The sequence below is a fragment of the Megascapheus bottae genome, chromosome 6 (genome assembly GCF_031878675.1).
Source record: "Megascapheus bottae isolate mThoBot1 chromosome 6, mThoBot2.hap1, whole genome shotgun sequence".
In the NCBI taxonomy this organism is placed as follows: Eukaryota; Metazoa; Chordata; class Mammalia; order Rodentia; family Geomyidae; genus Megascapheus; species Megascapheus bottae.
In genome coordinates, this window is record NC_143514.1 from 43,284,754 (window position 1) to 43,306,736 (window position 21,983).

The 21,983-nt window shown below is 40.1% G+C and overlaps 1 protein-coding gene and 1 long non-coding RNA gene across 3 annotated transcripts in view; one reads left to right on the top strand and one right to left on the bottom strand.

Moving 5' to 3' along the window:
- Nucleotides 1-21,983, bottom strand: part of Patj (PATJ crumbs cell polarity complex component) — a 264,480-nt gene that overhangs the window by 183,513 nt on the left and 58,984 nt on the right. For both annotated transcript variants that reach the window (XM_090334725.1, XM_090334724.1), the window contains one exon: nucleotides 20,328-20,459. In XM_090334725.1, the coding sequence (XP_090190851.1) occupies nucleotides 20,328-20,459 (132 nt within the window). The remainder of the gene's footprint in view (nucleotides 1-20,327; nucleotides 20,460-21,983) is intronic.
- LOC150061729 (uncharacterized) lies at nucleotides 10,046-16,738 on the top strand. Its single transcript, XR_016535938.1, has 3 exons — nucleotides 10,046-10,174; nucleotides 15,716-15,910; nucleotides 16,601-16,738. It is a non-coding gene; the product is annotated as an uncharacterized LOC150061729 (long non-coding RNA).

Below are 21,983 nucleotides of genomic sequence, written 5' to 3' on the forward strand. Positions count from 1 at the left end.
TAGAATTGCCAGGATCAAGAAATCTAATAACAACAGATGCTGGAGGGGATGTGGCCAGGAGGGATCACTACTGCATTGTTGGAAAGCAGTATGGCAGTTCCTCAAAAGACTAAACATAGAGCTTCCCTATGACCCAGCAATTCCACTACTTGGCATTTACCCAATCATCCAGAAACAAGGACAGACTAAATTCACCAGCACAACGATGTTCATTGCAGCACTATGTGCCATTAGCAAAGATATGGAATCAACCTAGATGCCCCTCAGTTGATGAGTGGATCAACAAGATGTGGTATTTATACACAATGGAATTCTATGCTGCTGTCAGAAAGAAAGACATCATCCCATTTGTAAAGAAATGGAAAGACTTAGAAAAAAATCATATTAAGTGAAATAAGCCAGACTCAAAGGAACATAGGCTCAATGGTTTCCCTCATTTGTCATAATCAGTAGAAACCTTGGGCTCTCCTAGCAGAGACTTACAATAGAACAAAACCTAGATACATAGGTCATATAGGATGATGCTAAATGAAAGGACCTCCAGGATATAGAAACAAAAGCCATATAATGAGGGCCGGGAGTTTGGCCTAGTGGTTAAAGTGCTTGCCTAGCATGCATGAAGACCCGGGTTCGATTCCTCGGTACCACATACATAGAAAAAAAAAGCTGGAAGTGGTGCTGAGGCTCAAGGGGTAGAGCTTTAGCCTTGAGAAAGTCCAAGGACAGTGCTCAGGCCCTGAGCTCGAGCCTAGGACTGCCAAAAAAAAAAAAAGCCATATAATGAGTGATTGTTGTCCTTAATGTACTATGCTATCTCTCATTTCTTTTGCTGTCCCTTGGTTATCTCATATTGTTACAGTATTTCACCTTGTTATCTGATATATTATATATATATATATATGCTTATTTGGTTATTTGAAATAGGATAGGGAAGGGGGGAGGGAAATGGGGACCAAGACATGAGAAAGGGTATCAATGTTTGTGAAATAATGCACCTTCTATCTGGTGAATATAATGTAACCCTTCTATTAATTACAATAAAAATATGAAAAAACAACAAAAAAAGAAAACAGGTTACTATTTACTTCCTGTGATCTGCACCCTGAGGACATGCTCAAGGCAACATGAAATAAAATAAAATATCCCTATACATCTACATAAGCAGCAGCTTGAATCAAGGGCTTACCACTTGCAGTTACATATATGTCTAAGTGTTCGATGCAGGCAAATGTGTCTGTTAAGCTTCTGGTGACTGACATATTATTGGACTACAAAGGGGTCTGGGAATAGCTGGAAAGTAGAGGTATAGCTTAAGTGACAGACAGAACACCAGCCTTGAGCAAAAACATTAAGTCAAAATGTGAGGCCCTGAGTTCAAGCTCCAGTGGAGGAGCACAGAATACACATACATATATATACATACACACAATCGAACTGTTACTGAAACTCTCTTAGAGAGGGGAAGGGTTTGGCTATGTTGCTCCTATTGTTAAGTCATGTGCATTCTCTTCCACAAGGGCAAGTCTTAGCAGTTAGCATCTTTTTTTTCCATATATTTTTATTGTAATTAATAGAAGGGTTACATGATATTTGCCAGATAGATGCTGCATTAATTCACATACATTGATACCCTTTCACATGTCTTGGTCCCCATTTCCCCACCCCCCACCCCTCGTCTTGTTTTTCCCCCTTCCCTATCTAATTTCAAATAACCAAATACAAATATATCCGATATATCAGGTAACAAAGTGAGATAGTGTAACAATATGAGATAACCAAGGGGCAGCAAAAGAGATGAGAGATAACATAGTACCTTAAGAACAACAATCATTCATTATATGGCTTATGTTTATATCATATTTTAAATGACAAGTTTAACAAACAAGTGTTCAAGGAGGGAATCTCTAATTACAATCACTGGGACTTAGTATTTAGAACGTAGTCAAAATTAGGCTAAGGGTTTGTATGTCATAGAAACATATTAATTTATGAAATAAAACATTATACCTCTAGCAGTTAGCATCTTTTAAGTCCTTTCTGGAACACCAGAAGTTGAACTGCCAACTTTTGTGTTGACTGCCTTTTCCCTACCCTCTCCTCCCGCCCATCACTTTCCCTTCTATCCTTCCGCCCCTCCCTTCCTTCTGTCCTTTCTTTCATCAGTCATAGCACTTGAACTCAGGTCCTGGGCACTCACCCTGTGCTTGCTTGACTCCCCTACCCCCCCCTTTTTTTTGCTCTACCACTTAGAGCCACAGCTCCGTTTCAGGTTTTCTGTGATTAATTGGAGGTAAGAATCTCACCACCTTTCCTTCCCAAGCTGGCTTTGAACACTGATCCTCATATCTCAGCCTCCTAAGTAGCTAATATTACAGGCATTAGCCACCAGCATCTAGCTTCTCTTTTCTTTTATTTTTTTCTCCTTTCTTTCCTTCTTTCTTTCTTTTCTTCTTTCTTCCTTCCTTTCTTTTTTTCTTTCCTTTTTTGGTTGGTCATGGGGCTTGGACTCTGGGCCTGGGAGTTGTCTCCGAGCTCTTCAGCTCAAGGCTACTGCCCTACCCCTTGAGCCATAGGCCCACTTTCAGTTTTCTAGTGGTTAATTGGAGTCTCCTGGTCGTTAGTGTCTGAGCTGGCTTTTAACTGTAATCCTCAGATCTCAGCCTCCTGAGTAGCTAGGATTACAGGCATGAGCCACTGCACCTGGCTTTCTCTTTTCTTTGTGATGACAAGGTTTCAATATGAGCTCAGGCTAGTCTCAAACTCATGGATCCTCCTGCCTTGACCTCTCAAGTGCTAGGATTATAGACATACAACATCATGCCTGGCTCTTGAAGATTTTGTTCTGATCCAGTGTTCTATATCACTTGTGCTACAGACATCAGAGCTCACTTACAAAGTCATACATGCAACTGTAATCAAATATATCACATTAAAGCCAGCAAACACTGCACAGCTACTTTGCTGAAAAAAAAAAAAAGCAAAGCCTTCAAAGAGGTTTGCTTCCTTTTACTAACCTTGCCTTTCTCCCTTAAGTCAAGAGAGTCTTGGCCATATTCTTATATGCTCTAATATTTAATTCCACATATTTATGGAGAGAATTAAAGGCAAAAAATTGTCCAGGGAACTCACTAATAAAGTATGCAGTATTAAAGTATAATTACACCAATATTTTCAAGTAGAGGGAGCTATTGCCTAGGAAGAGAAGAGAGGGGATACTGAGAAAGTCAGTTGGTATATCAGCAAGCAATCAGCTCAGGAATATAAAAGAGCTGTCTATTCTGTCACCAGTAACCATGAGTCACAACACACTTTCCGCACTGAAATATGAAACCATTACATTTTAAGTTTGACACTCTAATAAATAAGCTGTACAATTATGTCCTTCATTTAGGATGTCAGTTTTTGATGAATTGTTTTTTTATTGGGGAGGAAGGCAAGCTACATTATAGCTCACTCCTCTCATGAAACACACAGAAAGCAGCTAGCATTAGTTTGTATGAATAATTACCAAGTTTCTCAGAGAAAAAACTGTAACAGTAAAACATACCAAAAGCAAAAAAAAATGATTTGCTTAAGCTGGCTGTGAGCAATGTCTAGATTCACAGAACACTGAATCAACATGCACTATTTAAAAAAAAACACACACACAAATAGATGAATACATTTCCAAAATGTAGTCAACATACATGGAAGTATAATGACATACATTTTTCAAAATTCATTTGAAAATGAAAGGATCATTAGAAAGAACACAATTATAGAATTAAGACAATTCACTAAGAAATATGGGAACTAGATCTACTTAGAAAGATGAATAGATTTTATTTACTATAGGAGAGTCTCTGTGAGAACTATTTACACGAAGCAGAGTGTTTTGGGGGTCTCAAATGATTTGTAGGCATATTTGCTTATTAAATTTATTCAATTTTATACCCCTAAATGTTAAAGCTAATATACCATCCCTTTTCTTGGGAGAAGAGAACGCCAAGACAGCTTCTTTGCCAACTAAAAGAAGGAAAAGAAATAGACCACCCATCTCTGCAGGGCTCCATTATTTATAATGGCGAATGCATTTCCTATTATGACTTTTCTGACTGTGATTTGTCACACAGTTGAACAAAGTCCTTCAATGAGCAAGGCATTTTCTCTCCTGGGCATCCCAGGTAGAAGCTGCCTTTGGAAAAACAACACCTGCTGGCTCCCCACCAGGACAGCTGCTGTGTGGGAGGCCTTATGGCATGCAAAATGCTCTAACATTAGCCGGACTTGGCTGCTTCTTGTCAGAAAGCTCCATTGTATCACATACATGGCATATAGAAAAAAAAAAAGTTTTATGCTTCTTAAGACCCCTGCCAACCTTGAGTCTCTGCAAGTAAAATTTTAAAGTCCCTTTCGTAGCTGATCATCTATTATCACAAGCTAAAAATCTCTGTTTTCTCCTTTTGATAATGAACATTGTATTGAAGATTCAAATGTTGCTTTATGCTACATTGCCAATAGAGGGCACTAAAGCCCAATCACACACACCTTACCAGTCTTTTTTTTCCCTCTGAATAAAGTGGCAAAGCTCTAGCATTTGTTTATTTCTTATGAAAGAACTTGTAGCATGTGAAAGTTGTTCCCCATAGCTCATAAAAATATTACCAAACTTCTCTAATCAATGAAGATCACGAAAGCTTAATCAGTATACCAAACCAGAAGACAGAAGAGGAGAGAAAAGAGAAAATTAAACAACCAAAACACATGATTGGCTACTACCAGTGCTACGATTTAAACCAGCCAGTTAAATTCCACCCACTAAGCAATACTACTTCTCTATTTGCCAATACATTTTTGCTAAATGGACTTAGGCTAAAGGAAAGCCAACACATTACAAGACACACTTATCATCTCTAGGTCTAAAATGCATCCTTCAAGTCCTGCAGGCCTAGGTTTCACAGCCTAGAGGATGAAAACTAGAGCAAAAACATGCAGCATGTGTGCACATAAGGGTATATAACAGCAATTTTAATTTATATTACTTTCTTGAGAATCTATTTGGTGAGCACAAGAATACCTTTATATGAACAGATGCAAACACGTGACAATCATTATACCCAAATGGATGCAATTCAAAGTTTCTGAAGTGTCTATAAAATGAATATTTGTGTCTGTTCCCAGAGTTCAAAGAGAAAGCAGATTTCCCATAAACTCAGGCAGAGTATAGAGGTATCACTTGCAGCAGGACAGCGGTGCCACTAAAATGTGGGCTGTCAACCACACACATCAACCCCATGTGCAGGGTGTTAAACAGGAATGTTCCAACAATTAAGACAAGAAACACAAGCAAGTCACTCAGGCAAAGTCATGAAACAGACCACCCAACAGAATGGACAAACGATAGACCCTTGTCTACTTCATATGAAAATGTGTCTACTAGGCCGGGAGTTTGGCCTAGTGGTAGAGTGCTTGCCTAGCCTGCATGAAGACCCAGAAGTAGTGCTGTGGTTCAAGTGATAGAACTCTAGCCTTGAGAAAACTCAAGGACAGTGCTCAGGCCCTGAGCCAAGCCCAGGACTGGCAAAAAAAAAAAAAAAAAAAGTGTCTAAAAATCCTTTTACCTTTGATATTTTCGGCACTTATTATCAAGGAACTATATTAAGATAAGAAGCTAGCCCCAGTCAATGTATGATAAGAAACACAGTTAATTCATATGTTTTACTTGTAAGGCATCAGAATTCCATGCTGTGTGGTTTAGAAGCTCAATGCACCAGCACACCTGCTCTGCAGCTGTGGCACAAAGTACTTCACCAACAAGGAAATTACTCCAGGCAGATATGGCAAAGCCTTGTCAATCATTCTGACACAGAAAGAACTCCACAAATGCAAAGAAATGACCTACCAGCCAGTGAACTTAGGTTTCAGCACATGTACCACAAACTGGGCTCAAAGCTTCATTCCCTGACTATTGCATGCCTGCCTGCCCACCCTTCCCTTTCCCTCTCCCTTCTTTGTTAAGGTGCCAGGGCTAGGGCTTAAGTTTAAGGCCTCAAGTTCTCTGACCTTTTTGCTCAAGACTGTTAGTTTTACCATTTGGGCCACACCTCCACTTTCAGCTTTTTTTTGGGGGGGGAGGGGGGCAGTTCCCTGAAGAGTCTCATGGACCTTACTGGCTGGATTGGGTCCAAATCCACAATCCTCAGCTCTCAGCCTCCTGAGCTGCTAAGGTTGGTGGGCATGAGCCCACCAACACCTGGCTTTTTTCTTTTAAACACCTGGCTTTTTAAAAACAAATCTAAACCACTTTTTTTTTCCTCCCATTACCATTTTCAGAGAGCAAGAAAAATATGTCAGGGACTATTTGCTGACTTTGATAAGCACTAGAACTAGACTAGGGTTGGTTTAAGGCACTGGTTGTAATGAATGATTTCTAAAAAGTTTCTTCTGATTTGGCCAATAAGCTAAGCAGTTATGTTTAGAAAAGACAAATAAATGTAGGACTAAATAATTCTAATGAATAACAAGCAAAATCTTAACTAGATTCTAAACCCATTAACTTTATTTGATAATAGAACATTGCACTAATCACAGCAATTACCACGCCACCGTGATATTCAAAGTAAGTGCACACTGAAAACAATTCAGTGCACTCGTAGACCGCTCTGCAATGGCGCCCCCCCCCCCACCTTCCTTGAGATATTGCTTCCATAGGGTAGGGATGATAGGTTTTCCACACATCACACACAGAACTCAACAGTTTCTGAGCAGTGCAAAAAAGTACAGCATGCAGGGCAATTAAAAATGCAATGGAAGAGAAGCATGTAATTTTAAGGTTACATTTTAGAAATCTATTTTGAGCTGGCAATGAGTGGCTTATGATTGTAATCCTACCTGTTCTGGAGGCCAAGATCTGAGGATCACAGTTCAATGCCAGCCTGGGCAAAGGAGTTCTTGAGATTCTTATCTCTAATTAACCACCCAAAAATCCAGGAGTGGTGATGTGGCGCAAATGACATAGTGTCAGCTTTAACAAAAGGTTAAAGGAAAGCACAAGGCCCTGAGTTCAAGCTTTAGTATTGCCTCCCCATACCTCCCCACAAAAGGAGTAAAGAGTAGGTTTTTTGTTGTTGTTGTTAAATCATTTACAGATCAACTAATAATCCAAGACATATAGCACAAAATGTGCAGAATAAAGTTTGCTAACTTTAGATTATACAGGAAAAGCCCAAAAAGTCCAATCTTTCAGGAAACACCAGAAAAAAATCACTCACAGTTTATATTCTGGCAGCAAAAACACTATAGCTTTGCAGAGCTCTGTCCAGGTGGGAAGAGAAAAGGTAAGGGATCATAAGCTTCAAGAATAATAAAAAGCAAAGGCTAGAAAATGACTCAACTTGAATAGTGACTACCTATTAAGCATGGGGCCATGAGTTCAAGCCCTAGTACCACAAGAAAAAGTATTTGGGGGGGAGGAGGAAAGAGCTAATAAGAAGCAAAATCTTTAGAACTTTATTAAGTATGTCTCTCCAGAGAGACAACCAGAAATATCTACCATCTTCAGTTACAATTAGGGTCCAAACTAATGTTCATTCTCTGGAGGTCAACTCCATTTCATCCCACTCTAACAGGAACAAATTCTTAACCTCTCCGTGCTGGCTTCCTCCTCCAGGCATGGGGATAAGCACAGAATCAATCCCCAAACTGTACAGAAGATGAGACCAGATACAGTGCCTCAACAACATAGGAAGTAGAACATAAATGTTGATGGCTGTGAGCATGTTGTCATGTTTTCCAAATTAAAAATTAGAATATGCAGAGCAATAGTGGCTTACACCTGTAATCCTAGCTACTCGGGAGGCTGACACCTGAGGATCACAGTTCAAAGCCAACTGGGGAAGGAAAGGCTGTGAGACTCTTGTCCTCACTAACTACCAAAAGCCAGAAGTAGAGCTGTGGCTCAAAGTGGTACAGAACTAGCCTTGAGGAACAGTAGCTCAGGGATAAGTACAGGCTCTGAGTTCAAGCCCCAGAACTGTCACCAAAATACACACACACACACACACACACACACACACACACACACACACACACTTAGAACCTAAGACTTCTCAATGAACTTTTCACTAAAATGAACAAAATTTAGAATTAGTTACTCAAGAATATAAAGAATCAAAACCAACACTAATATCAATGCCAAGTTACTGCTCTGCCTGCAAGGTCATTTGCTGCCTGTCCACACAGCGGTATTCAATTCCTTTTGAGGCCTCTCACTCCTAAAAAATAATCCTGTTAGAATCTTACTTCTATCATTGCTACAGCCATAATGGATGGCACAGAGTGGGACCCAATCCTGTTTGCTTTATTATAATTTTACTTTGTGTAACTGCTCTCTCCCACTAATTGAATTTAAAGTCTATCCATAAGAACAGGACTTCAAATGAACCACCAAAAACTGGAAGTGAAGGTGAGGCTCAAGAGGTAGAATATCAGCTTTGAGCAAAAACACTAAGGCCATGAGTTCAAGCCCCATTACTGGCACACACACGAGCGCGCGCGCGCGCACACACAGTGAGGGGGGGGGGAGAGAGGGAGAGAGAGAGAGAGAGAGAGAGAGAGAGAGAGAGAGAGAGAGAGAGAGAGAGAGAGAGAGAGAGAGAGAGAGAGAGGGGGAGGGAGGGAGGGAGGGAGGAAGGGGAAGGGGAAAGAAAATTAAAAAGAAAGAACTCCTATGAGAAAGTATCATTCAGCTGATAAGTACATGTTGCCTGCCCACTGTTCTGTTTTTTCCCCACAGATACAATCAGAATGTTTGCCAAATTCATATTCCAGAGCCATGAAATTCCCACAAAGTTCACCATCGAGCCTGACTTAAGATCTGTGAGGCCTCCTGCTAACTTCATGCCCTTGCAGCTGCCTCACCAAGGCAAGCTTTTGATCTGGACTATCTGGATTTCAAGCTGATATACACACAGCCCCTTTGATCTCTTATTAAGCAGCCACGGGTCTCCTGATGCCTTTTGTCTTGCTGCATGGAGGTCTTTGGAAGTCAGCCGTCATCCCAAACACCTGACAAAGTTCACGCACCAGGCGTGGGTTCCCTTCATTCACCCACTTTGCAGGCTTGAAAAGCAAAATTTAAGCCAGGAGAGAATTTCCCCAGTAGCCATAATCAATCCACTCTATGAACACACTACTAGGAATTATTTTCCAAATGAAGCAGCTTAAAATGATTTAAAGGATACAGAACGTTCCCATAGCGGGAAAGCAAGCAAATCCTCTGTGAAAAGAAATCTTCAGCCCAGTTGGCACTGGAGCTTACGGGACTTTGATGTTAATAAAAATAAATGTGGATACGAGTCAGGAATAGGCAAAATGTAGTCTCTATCAGCTCCTCTAGGTCCTGTTCAGCAAAAATGACCTTTCAGTGCAGCTAGATAGTTTGTTCAGTGGCAGGCTACATGACAGATGTACAAGAACATGAACACTGCTGTACGTAGCAAATCCACTGCACTTTGCTTACTACCAACATCAAACGTGGGTGCAATGGATCCAAAGAGTTCTTTTTTAGAAGCCTATGTACTGGACATTGGTGAGTCATGCTGGTAATCCTAGCTACACAGGGGGCTGAAATTTGAGGATCACAGTCTGAAGCTAGCACAGGCAGGAAAATCCATGATACCTTGATCTCCAATTAATTAGCAAAAAGCCAGAAGTAGAGCTGTGGCTCAAGTGGCAGAGTGCTAGGCCTTTAGTGAAACAAAACTAAGCAGGAGTATGAGGCTTTAAATGCAAGCCCCCCCTAATGCCACAAAAATAAACACATTTCCAAAAAGAGCCAAATATTAAAGGCCACATTATAAGACTTCTGAAATGACACTATAGAACAGATGTGATTAGCCTTTATATTCTATTCCAGAAAAAGAAGTTTTATATTTGAGTTTTTAAGATTACTATTTTGTGGATTGCTATGTGTTAAAATGATGTCACAATCCCTCAAATTCTGCATTCTGGGTTCTGTTCAGTTCTGGACTTGCACAATCTACTGACCCCTGCCAATGGATAGCAATATTTATTCAAAATCTCCCATCTCTTGACAAAAATTAAGTCCTAATGCCCCCCAGCTCAGTTTCCTGAAATATTATATTACAATTGGTGGAAGAAACAAGAATAGATTTCGGGACACTAATACCAGAATGTGAATATAAATATTTTATAACCTCTTAGCTACATAGGCCACTAAATTAATTACCGCATATATAAAGTTGAAATTGACAGTTACATATTGCTATCACTTAATCTGTCCATATCATGGAAAACCATTAGTACATTAATGAATTACACACATATTCTATTTTTTTCCAGGAGAGTTATCTGAATGACAACATAAGAAAGCACCCATTTTAAGCGAACTAAATATGTTACACAGTTAAATCAAGAAATTCAGTAAAACGTATTCAAATTGGTAAGATATATGCTCTTTTGATCAGTAATTTCACTTACAGAAATTTATCACTAGATTTATTGCCACTGTTTTACAAAAATATATGACAAAGATCCACTATGGCCTCATTTAAAATATATACCAATTGGGTACAGGAGGCTGATTAAATACATTATTGTGCATCAGCAATAAAATATGATACAGTTATTAAAAATGAAAGAAGAGATATCAGAGAACAAAAGCAAAATGTAGTTAAAGTGTGTAACTGTGTGTCAAAAACTAAAATATTACAAAACAATAACAAAACACTGCTTATATAATTATGCATGTATAAACTACTTCTGGGTGGAAAGAAGGGTGAAAAACTGGTTTTTTACCTGTCAACAAGGCAAATTTATCACTAGGTACTTTTATTTACCTTTGCAGTTTTATGCATGTATTACTAATTTTTAAAACATCTTTACAGCTGGGGCACAGGCACGGCACGTGGCTCACACCTGTAATCCTAGCCTCTCAGGAAGCTGAGATCTAAGGATCAAGGTTCAAAACCAGCCCAGGCACAAAAGGACTGATGTGAGACTTATCTCCAATTAACTTCTAAGAAAACGGAAGTGGGGCTTGGCTCAATGGTAGGGTGGTAGCCTTGATTTGAAGAGCTCAGGCCCAGGCTGCATACAAGCCCCATGACCCACCCCCACACCCCCACCCACACACAAATCAGAGGATCATGGTTCAAGGCAAGCCCAGGTAGAAAAGTTCAAAAGATGGGGCCGGGAGTTTGGCCTAGTGGTTAAAGTGCTTGCCTAGCATGCATGAAGACCCGGGTTCGATTCCTCGGTACCACATACATAGATAAAAGCCAGAAATGGTGCTGAGGCTCAAGCGGTAGAGCTCTAGCCTTGAGAAAGTCCAAGGACAGTGCTCAGGCCCTGAGCTCAAGCCCAGGACTGGCAAAAAAAAAAAAAAAAAAAAAAAAAAAAGTTCAAAAGAGTACATGTCAGCCAATGGCTGAATGTGGTGATACATGCCAACTGACCCAGACATAATATATAACAGCATAATGTCTGGGTGCAGAAGTGTACCCTGGTCATACCACCCCCAAAAGGGGCTAAAGGTATGCCTCAAGTGATATAATGCCTACCTAAAAAGAGAACTGACAGGATCCCTTCATAGAACTTTTTCTTTTGTGCCTGTCAAAGGGCTTGAACCCAGGATCTGGGTGTTGTTCCTGATGATTTTTTCTCAAGGCTAGGGCTCTACTAGTTGAGCCACAACTCTGCTTCTGGCTTTATTTGGTGGTTAATTGGAGATAAGAGTGTCACAGACTTTCTTGGGGCTGGCTTGTGAACCCTAATCCTCTCATCTCCACTTCTTGAGTAGCTAGCAGTAAGGCATGAGCCATTAGCATCCAGCTTCACTATTGGGTTTAAATGAACCCTCATTTGCCTTTGGGCTTTCAAACAACTTTAAAGCATCATTTCTCAATAACGGTGCTATCATGATTTCTCTTTTTACTTCCTTCAGTGCCTAAGACAAATGCAAAATCTGGCAAAAATACAAGCTTTGGCAAAAGCTGAGTCTGTACATGAGGGAAAGAAATGAAGAACAGAATGTAGGAGGGAGGAGAGTTATTGGTTAATAAATTTTACCTTCTAAATCACTGCAATTCAAAAGTACCAAGGTTGGCAATATCATGGCTAATGTTCAAAAATTGGCTAATGTCAAACATTTCCAGTGAATTATAATCATGTGGGGTTATTCAAAGTTCAACATAAATCAAAACACCAGAAAATATCCACTTGCCATGTTTAATTTATAAGGTCAACCGAAGGTAAAATCCACATAGTTTAAAAGTTTTTCATGGTTTCTGGTAGAAATTTAAGGAACTACTGATGCTTCAAACTACTAATAACTACTAATAATTGCTTCATTATTGAACGTTAATCTACAACAAATTACTCTGCACTAGTTTAGGATTTTTAAATTTGCAATGATTTTCTTCTGAAGCAATAAGTACTCTTGTGCTCTTGCACAATGCAGCTGATCATACTATGTTAATTAATTTTTAATGCTTACTAGACTTTCTTATAAACACTAAAAATGAGAATATTACCTAGCAGCTTAGTTTGTAAGATACAAAATTTTTTCCAAGCTGGAAAAATAGGCCCATCTCTTGTAATAAATTGCATATAAGGAATCGTCTATAATGAGACACACATGGAAAGACAACTCGTAAAGAGTAATATAGAAATATGGTTAAAAACCAAGATGGGTGGGGGGTATGGGGGGGGGGAGGGTAATGGGTACCAAGACATGTGAAAGGGTATCAATGTATGTGAATTAATGCACCTTCTATCTGGTAAATATCATGTAACCCTTTTACTAATTACAATAAAAAAAAAACCAACTGAAAAAGTAAAAAAAAATGAAAAAAAGGTGAAGAAAAAGAGCCAATAAAAGTTTTTTTTTTGCCAAAAAAAAAAAGAAATATGGTTAAAAGCATTTAGATTTGGAGCTCAACTGCTAGAGTTCAAACACCACTTCGATCATATGCACAACTAGCGTGAACATATATTGGTGACCTGATTTCTTTTTTTTTATATTTATTTATTTTTTTTATTGTAATTAGTAAAAGGGTTACATGATATTTGCCAGATAGAAGGTGCATTAATTCACATACATTGATACCCTTTCACATGTCTTGGTACCCGTTTCCCTCCCCCCCCCACACCCCCCACCCGTCTTGGTTTTCCCCCCTTCCCTATCAAATTTCAAATATCCAAATACAAATAAATTCAATATATCAGATAACAAAGTGAGATACTATACCAATATGAGATAACCAAGGGACAGCAAAGGAGATGAGAGATAACATAGTACATTAAGGACAACAATCATTCATTATATGGCTTTTGTTTCACTATCCTGGAGGTCCTTTCAATTAGCTTCACATTATATGTCCTTATGTATCAAGATTTTGCTCTATTGCAAATCTCTGCTAGTAGAGCCCAAGGTTTCTACCGATTATGACGAATGAGGGAAACCATTGAGCCTAAGTTCCTTTGAGTCTGGCTTACTTCACTAATATGATTTTTTCTAAGTCTTTCCATTTCCTAACAAATGGGGCGATGTCATTCTTTCTGACAGCAGCATAGAATTCCATTGTGTACAAATACCACAACTTGTTGATCCACTCATCAACTGAGGGACATCTAGGTTGGTTCCATATCTTTGCTATGGTGAACAGTGCTGCAATGAACATTGTTGTGCTAGTGGGTTTAGTATGTCCTTGTTTCTGGGTGGTTGGGTAAATGCCAAGTAGTGGAATTGCTGGGTCATAGGGGAGTTCTATGTTTAGCCTTTTGAGGCACTGCCACACTGCTTTCCATAGTGGTTGAACGAGTTTGCACTCCCACCAACAGTGTAGTAGTGATCCCTCCTGGCCACATCCCCTCCAGCATCTGTTGTCATTCGTTTTCCTGATCCTGGCCATTCTAGCTGGAGTGAGGTGGAATCTTAGAGTTGTTTTGATTTGCATTTCTTTTATGACCAGAGATGTTGAGCATTTCTTCATGTGTCTATAGGCCATTTTTGTTTCTTCTTCAGAGAAGACTCTCTTTAAGTCTTTGGCCCATTTTTTAATGGGATGGTTGTTACTTTGGAGGTTAGTTTTGGAGTGATTCAATTTTTTGAGTTGTTGATATATTTTAGATATGAGGTCTTTGTCCGTTGTTTGGTTGGTGAAGATCTTCTCCCACTCTGTAGGCTTCCTGATTAGTTTACTAGCTATGTCCTTTGCCATACAAAAGCTCTGCAGTTTAATGCAGTCCCACTTATCCAGCCTTTCTCTGATTTGTTGTGATTCTTGGTCCTTATTAAGAAAGTTTCGACCTGTGCCAAGGAGGCCTAGCGTATCTCCTATTCCTTCCTGTAGAGTTTTCAGTGTGTCAGCTTTTACCTCCAGGTCTTTGATCCATTTGGAGTTAATTCTAGTGCAAGGTGACAAAGAAGGATCCAGCTTTAGTTTTCTGCAGGTGCTTAACCAGTTCTGCCAGCACAACTTGTTGAAGAGGCTGTCTTTCTTCCATTCTATTTTTTTGGCTCCCTTGTCAAAGATTAGGTGGCCATAGGTCTGTGGTTTAATATCTGGGTCCTCAGTTCTATTCCATTGGTCTTCAGGCCTGTTCCTGTGCCAGTACCAAGCTGTTTTGAGAATTATAGCTCTGTAATAGAGTCTAAAGTTTGGAATTGAAATTCCTCCAGCGCTGTTCTTTCTGCTTGGTGACCTGATTTCTTTGTGCCTGTTTTCCTCACTTCTAAAAGGAAGGTAAGAATTGTGCCTATAGTGAAGCACCAGTGACTTACACCTCTAATCCTAGCCACTCAGGAGGCTGATATATGAAGACTATGGTTCGAAGCCAGATCAGGAAAATCAATCTTAGAGATTCTAATCTCCAATTAACGGTCAAAAAGCCCGAAGTAGAGGTGTGACTCAAGTACTCTTAACATGAAGCCCTGAGTTGAAGCCCCAGGATCAGCACATAGTGAATGAATGAATGAGTGCATGAATAAAAATAGTGTCTACTTCATACGCTCCTCCTGAGGAAACCATGCACCAACATACAGAAAGCAATGAGAATAGGGCCTAGTGCATAACGAACGCTCTACAAACATTACTCATTATATCTACACTAATGTAAATAATAATATTCCACAGAGATAATAACCCGAGAAAGGCTAGAGTGCTAGAGAAGTACTAGAGAAGCAAAATAAAGATAACTAAGGCATGATGTAGGAAGCTTATCTCCAAGTAACCACCTAAACACTGGAAGTGGAGCTGTGGCTCCAAGCGGTAGAGCACTAGCCTTGCACAAAAAGAAAAAGCTCAGGGACAGGGCTTAGGCCCCATAACAAAAACAACTAAGCAAAAAAACAACTTTTAGCCAAGTTTCTGAAGAGCTTTGTTGCATAGTGATAAACAGTCATAAACAATCATAGAGTAATAAAACTATAATATTCATGTTCTTGACAAGTTACAATATTGCTTTCTACAGCTCAGTCCTAAAGGGCTAAAAGTTACACAGGTGCCAGCAAATTCTGTAACAGCGTGCACACACAGGGCAGGAGTTCAGAGGAATTCTTATCACCTGAATTGTATGTGCTGTCTGCTCTATTGTTTTCTATCTTTTTCCTTTGCTCCAATCTTGTTTCCAATGCCTTTCACGGAAATGCTTTATTCTTGGTCACATGACTGACTTCTAGAAATGTGTATCCGATTCAGCATTTTTATTTCAGGGAGAAGAGTTTGCTGCTCTGCCTTGCTCAGTCTACAACTCAACTCGCAGCCTGCCCAGACAGCTGCCATGCCATCATTCCACAGCCCAGCTCAGCATCATGTATCTGTGCATTCACGTTTTCCTCAAGTCCAGCTTCATTTGAGTCCCAAGCAAACTTCTGGACAATAATCCACAATATGCTTCTCAAGACTTGGTGAGCCATACCTCACTTCAAGCTTTTTGTTGTTTAACTAGAGATGAGAATTTCATGAATTTTTCTGCCCAGGTAGCTTTGAACTGGGATCCTCAGATCTCCTGAGTAGCTAGGATAACAGGCATGAGCCACTGGCACTGGCTTAAAAATCCAATGTCCTCATTGCCTGCTAATGTAGACACCATACGCCCGGATGTTCTTCCTTCCTAGTGCCTTCTCCCTATCGCTGAACTTTTTCTCCTCCTCCTCCTCCTCCTCCTCCTCCTCCTCCTCCTCCTCCTCCTCCTCCTCCTCCTCCTCCTCCTCCTTCTCATCCTCCTCTTGCTCCTCCTCCTCTTCTTCCTGCTGCTGTTGTTGCTTTTATTTTTATTTTATTTGTTTGTTAATTGTGGGGTTTGGACTCTGGGTCTAGGCGCTGTCCCTGAGTTCTTCAAGGCTACCACCCTACCCCTGGAGACACAGCGCTACTTCTGGTTTTCTAGTGGTTAATTGGAGATAAGAGTCTCACAGTGTTAGTGCCTAGGCTGGCTTTGAACTGCAATCCTCAGATCTCAGCCTCCTGAGATGCTAGGATTATAAGAGTGAGCCACAACGCCCAGCTTTTCTTCATTTTTTTAAAGCCTAAGATATTTTATTTATATGGGAGGCTGCTGGAATGCAGATATCATTGACATCCTTTTTATACTGTAGGGCTGGAAATCGAACCCAGGGCCCTGAATATGCTGGGGAGACACTCCAACACAGGATGCCGTGTTCTGAATATGCTGAGCCTGGCAGATGGGAATCTGCCGTGGCAGCCACCTAATAAATCCACAAAGGATGCTCTGAATGAAGGAATGTGGCCTTTCATGGCTTTTGCTAAACCTTTGCTTAGCCTTGCAAAAATACAATTTTGAACTTCAGAATTTATTGCCTAATTACACAATGCATGGTATAATCACTTAATTAACCTGCCCCAAACCGAATTTAAAATTATGTTCACCTGTCAGCTGAATGTCAGCATAGGTAACAATTTTATATATCACTGACAAATGGTATAGAATTGCACTTGTGAGTGTGCTGAAGATTTAAAAAAATATATCCAGCTTAGGAATGCTTTCTTCTTGCCATGTTTAGCTACAGACTAAATAAGCTGAGTGCTTTCATCTGAATCAAAATAGCATTTAGGAAATGGAAGACATTTCATCATTTCTTTCTGAGAAATACAAAGGCAAAGGCACTTTATTGAAGCAAGATATACTTTACACAGTTCAGCAGAGCTGCATGTGGCATGAGTGCAGATGACTAGAAGGAAAATGAGAGAAAAAGAAAACACCAGACTTTTAAAAATAAAAATAAAACCCTAAAGAGCAAGTTCAGGGGTAACAATGTTCAAGAAATAATGCACTCACTATCTTATGAATGTAACTGTAACCCCTCTATATATCACTCTGACAACAAAATGTTTTTGTTTTTTTTTTTTGTTTTTTGTTTTTTTTTTTTTTTGCCAGTCCTGGGCTTGAGCTCAGGGCCTGAGCACTGTCCTTGGATTTTTCTCAAGGCTAGAGCTCTACCACTTGAGCCTCAGCACCACTTCCGGCTTTTTTCTATGTATGTGGTACCAAGGAATCGAACCCGGGTCTTCATGCATGCTAGGCAAGCACTTTAACCACTAGGCCAACCTCCCGGCCACAAAATGTTTTTAAATTATGAAGATAGACCACACACACACACACACACACACACACACACACACACACACACACACACACACACACAAGAGCAAGTCAGAATGCATACCTATGCAGTGAAGGAAAAACAAAACCCACATTAAAACTGACTATAACTCAAGAGGCAGAGATCCAGAGGATTGTAGTTTAAAACTGGTCTGGGCAAAATGTTAGTAAGACCCCACCTCTGCCAACAGGTGAACTGGTGCACACCTGTAATCTCAGCTATAGGAGAAAGATCACAGTCTGATGGCAGTTCTGGGCCAATATGTGAGACTATATCCCCCCAAAAGTGATGCAGCACCTGACTAGTAAGCTTGAGACCCCAAGTTCAAATCCCAGTACTGCCAAAACTGACTATGCATTTTTTTTTTTTTGCCAGTCCTGGGCTTGAGCTCAGGGTCTGAGCACTGTCCTTGGAATTTCTCAGAGCTAGAGCTCTACCACTTGAGCCTCAGCACCATTTCCAGCTTTTTTTTTTTTTTCTATGTATGTGGTACCAAGGAATTGAACCCCTGTCTTCGTGCATGCTAGGCAAGCACTCTACCACTAGGCCAAACTCCCGGCCAGACTATACATTTTTAAAAAGTACAAAACTCAGAACTGGTAAGAGGGATGGTTTTATTACCTAAAAGAATTAAACTGCTAAGAATTATGAACGTTTTCTATCCTTGATTAAAGTTTTTATTATCTCTATTATTATCATTATTATTATTTTGTCAGTCTTGGGGCTTGAATTTAGGGCCTGCATACTGTCCTTGAGCTTTTCCAAGGCTAGTGCTCTACCACCTGAGCCCCAGTACCACTTTAAGCTTTTTCTGTGTTCATGGTACCATATTAGCCAAGCACTCTTTTTTTTTTTTTTTTGGTCTGTCCTGGGGCTTGAACTCAAGGCCTGAACACTGTCCTTGGGCTTTCCTTAAGGCTAGCGGTCTACCACTTCTGGCTTTTTATGTATGTGGTACCAAGGAATCGAACCTGGATCTTCATGCATGGTAGGCAAGCACTCTACCACTAGGCCATACTTCTGGCCCTATTATTATTTTCTTAAGGTCTGAAATCTTCCTCTGGTTTAACATATGCAACACTTAAAACAGAACTTAACTAGGGGCTCAACATCAGATCTCTTGCCTAGCAAGTAGGAGGCTCTGGGTTAGACCTCTACCCTGCTAAACAAGTAAAAATAAATAAGTAGCAAATAGTGTCATCTAGAAGGATGATTAGAACATAAATGCTTATTATATAAGAATGCAAATGCACATCAATCTCTGTGATAATGGAAAAGTAGCTAGACATCTAGACCACAACTGAAATGTGTTTTGACAGTTAAAATCTAATTATGAAAATGGTTAACAAATTCTCATTGAATCCTTTTGATATATGTGATTCCAGTTATGGTTCACCTAGATGTTGCTCAGTCACTTTGGGTGGTTATTAACTACCTAGGGCGGGCTGCAGCGAGGAGGGAAAGAGCTTGCCTTGTCATTTGCTCAATGTAACCATTGTAGGAACCAACACATCACCTTTATTTTTTTTAAGTACTGCTATTTCCTGCTGGTAATATTTTCTCAACCTTTTGTAATGAACAAACTGGTAAAAAAAAAAAGACAGACAAACAGAAACAGATAGATATCTTACAGTGACTTTTTGTATCCTCCTCCTCCCACTATGACACTATGAATATACAAATACATACATGGCCAAGTGTGGTGGGTCATGCTTGTAATCTCAGCACAAAGGAAGCTGAGGTAGGAGGATTTCCACTTTAATAACAGGCTCTGCTATACAAGGAATTCTCAGCCAGCATGGGCTACCTAACTAGAACCCATCTCAAACAACACAATAGATAATGGGAACAGATGCTAAGGTGGGAGGGATCTATTGCTGGAATGTTGACTACGTCCTAAAATTCATTGTGAATATTCTAAAATAATCCAAGTGAATGTAGCTAAATTCTATCACGTGTGAAATATCTCAATAAAGCTGGAAGACACTTTTTTGAGTGTGTGTGTCAGTTGTGGGGCTTAAACTCAGGGCCTGAGCACTGTTCTTTGAATTTTCTCAAGGCAAGAGCTCTATCCTTAAACTACAGCACTACTTCCAACTTTTTTCTATGTATGTGGTGCTGAGGAATCGAACCCGGGTCTCTGTGCATGCTAGCCAAGCACTCTCCCACTAGGCCAAACTCCCAGCCCATCATCCCACTAATTTTTAAAAATAATAAATAAAAAGCTAATCAAATGAGGTGCCAGGAGCCTACACTTATGATCTTAGATATTCAGGAGGCTGACATTTGAGGATCATGGCTTGAAGGCAGCCCAGGCAAACAAATCAAGAGACTTTTATCTTCAATTAATGAGCAAAAAGCTGGAAGTGGAGGTGTGCCTCACATGTGAAAAAGCAAAAGCATGAGGCCCTGAGTTCAAACCTTAGTGCTGGTACACACACACACACATACACAGTCTCTAAAAGCATCATGGGTATAATAGTACCTTTCATCATCTATCATTTGTGTTCATTGAGAGAGTCACTCATTATAAAGCCAACAAGTGACAGTCCAATGACCCTGAATTGAGATTCAGTTTTACTTGAGCCAATGGATGCTTAACACAGGACTGTTTCACATAACTTTAGCATAAACCAATTGTTCTAAAAACAAATCACAAGACAGAAACAAACTGAACTCCTGTAGGGGTTCTCTCTTGTACCTGATAATCCAAAATGCTGAACCCTAAGCCTTTATGATCTTTCACAAGCTCAACCATCTTGACTTCGGGAGACCACAGGGCTAATTCTCCATCATCATCTTCTTCAGCATTCATATCTGCGATGGGGTCAGCCTGCAACAACAAAGACAAAATACTTCAAAACACTTGCTTTCTGTTCTGAAAAGAATGAACAGAGCGAGACTCTCCCAGCATCATTCCAAACTGGACCTCTCTCTGGCATGCATAGATTTTCTTGCCAATCTTTTTCAAAGGGGCATGCACTGGGGCACACACAATCCAGGACACGAGCTTTTGAAAACCACAGGTGTGCATACAAAAGTCTTCTAAAAATTGTCACATACATGTTTCATTGGAAGTATTAACACTAACCTCTTATACTTCAATGAGTGCTGTCATCACCATTAGAAGCATAAAAGGAAAAACACGCAATTTCAATAATAATGAAAACATTACACAACACAGCAGTGGATATGATATTTAAGTAGCAATACCTGGATTTGTAATGAGAAGATGAGACAGAGAGGCCAACACAGAGAGAGGCAGCCAGAGCAGGAGATACAGTTAACCACTGTTAGCTCCCAGAAGTGTTCAAGGAAAACGTTACAAGGAAACTAAAGTGGAAAGAAGGAAGGAAGAAAGAAGGGACACACAGCATAAATACTTAAACAATGAGAGAGAGGTGGGGGGAGGGAGGAAGGAAGGGAGGGAGAAAGAGAGTGAGGGGGAGAGAAGAGAGGAAGAGAGAAAGGAGAGAGAGCGCAGACCTCGTGCATGCACACAGGCTGGTCCTGAAAGTTGAAATCAGAATCTGGATGTAATTCCTGAGCTCTTTTGCTTAAGGCTAGCGCTCTACCACAGTCCCATGTCTGGCTATTTGGTAGTTAATTGGAAATAAAAGTCTTTTTTTTTTTTTTTTTTTTGCCAGTCCTGGGCTTAGGCTCAGGATCTAAGCACTGTCCTTGGGCTTTCTCAAGGCTAACACTCTATCACTTGAGCCTCAGCACCACTTCCGGTTTTTTTGTGGTACCGAGGAATCAAACCCGGGTCTTCGTGCATGCTAGACAAGCACTCTACCACTAGGCCAAACTCCCAGCCCCTGGAAATAAAAGTCTTAATTGGAGATAAATCTTATGAACTTTCCTGCCTGCATTGGCTTGGAACTGCAATTCTCAGATCTGAGCTTCCTGAGCAGCTAGCATTACAAGCGTAAGACCTACCTCCTAAATAATAACTTTTAAATGCAGGTTTGTTTTTTCTCTTCCCTGTACCCTTAAATCCTCCAGAGTTGTTCTTATTCCCCCTGTGGATACTAGGGTTTTTTGGATGTAAACTCAGGCTAAGGGCACTCTCTCCCTTAGCTATTTTTCCACAAGGCTCACACTTGAGCCATACTTTTACACTGTGCTTTTTGCTAATTAATTGGAACTATGTCTCACAGATTTTTCTGCAAGGGCTGGCTTGGACCTGTGATCCTTAGATCTCAGCCTCCTGGGTAGGTAGGATTACAGGTGTGAATCACCAGCACCTGGCTAACAGCAAGATTTCTTAAAACATTACATTATTTCAGTGAATAAAATTATAGTTCATCAACCCCTTATACATGATTTTGAGTGATCTATAAAAGAAAACAAAAAA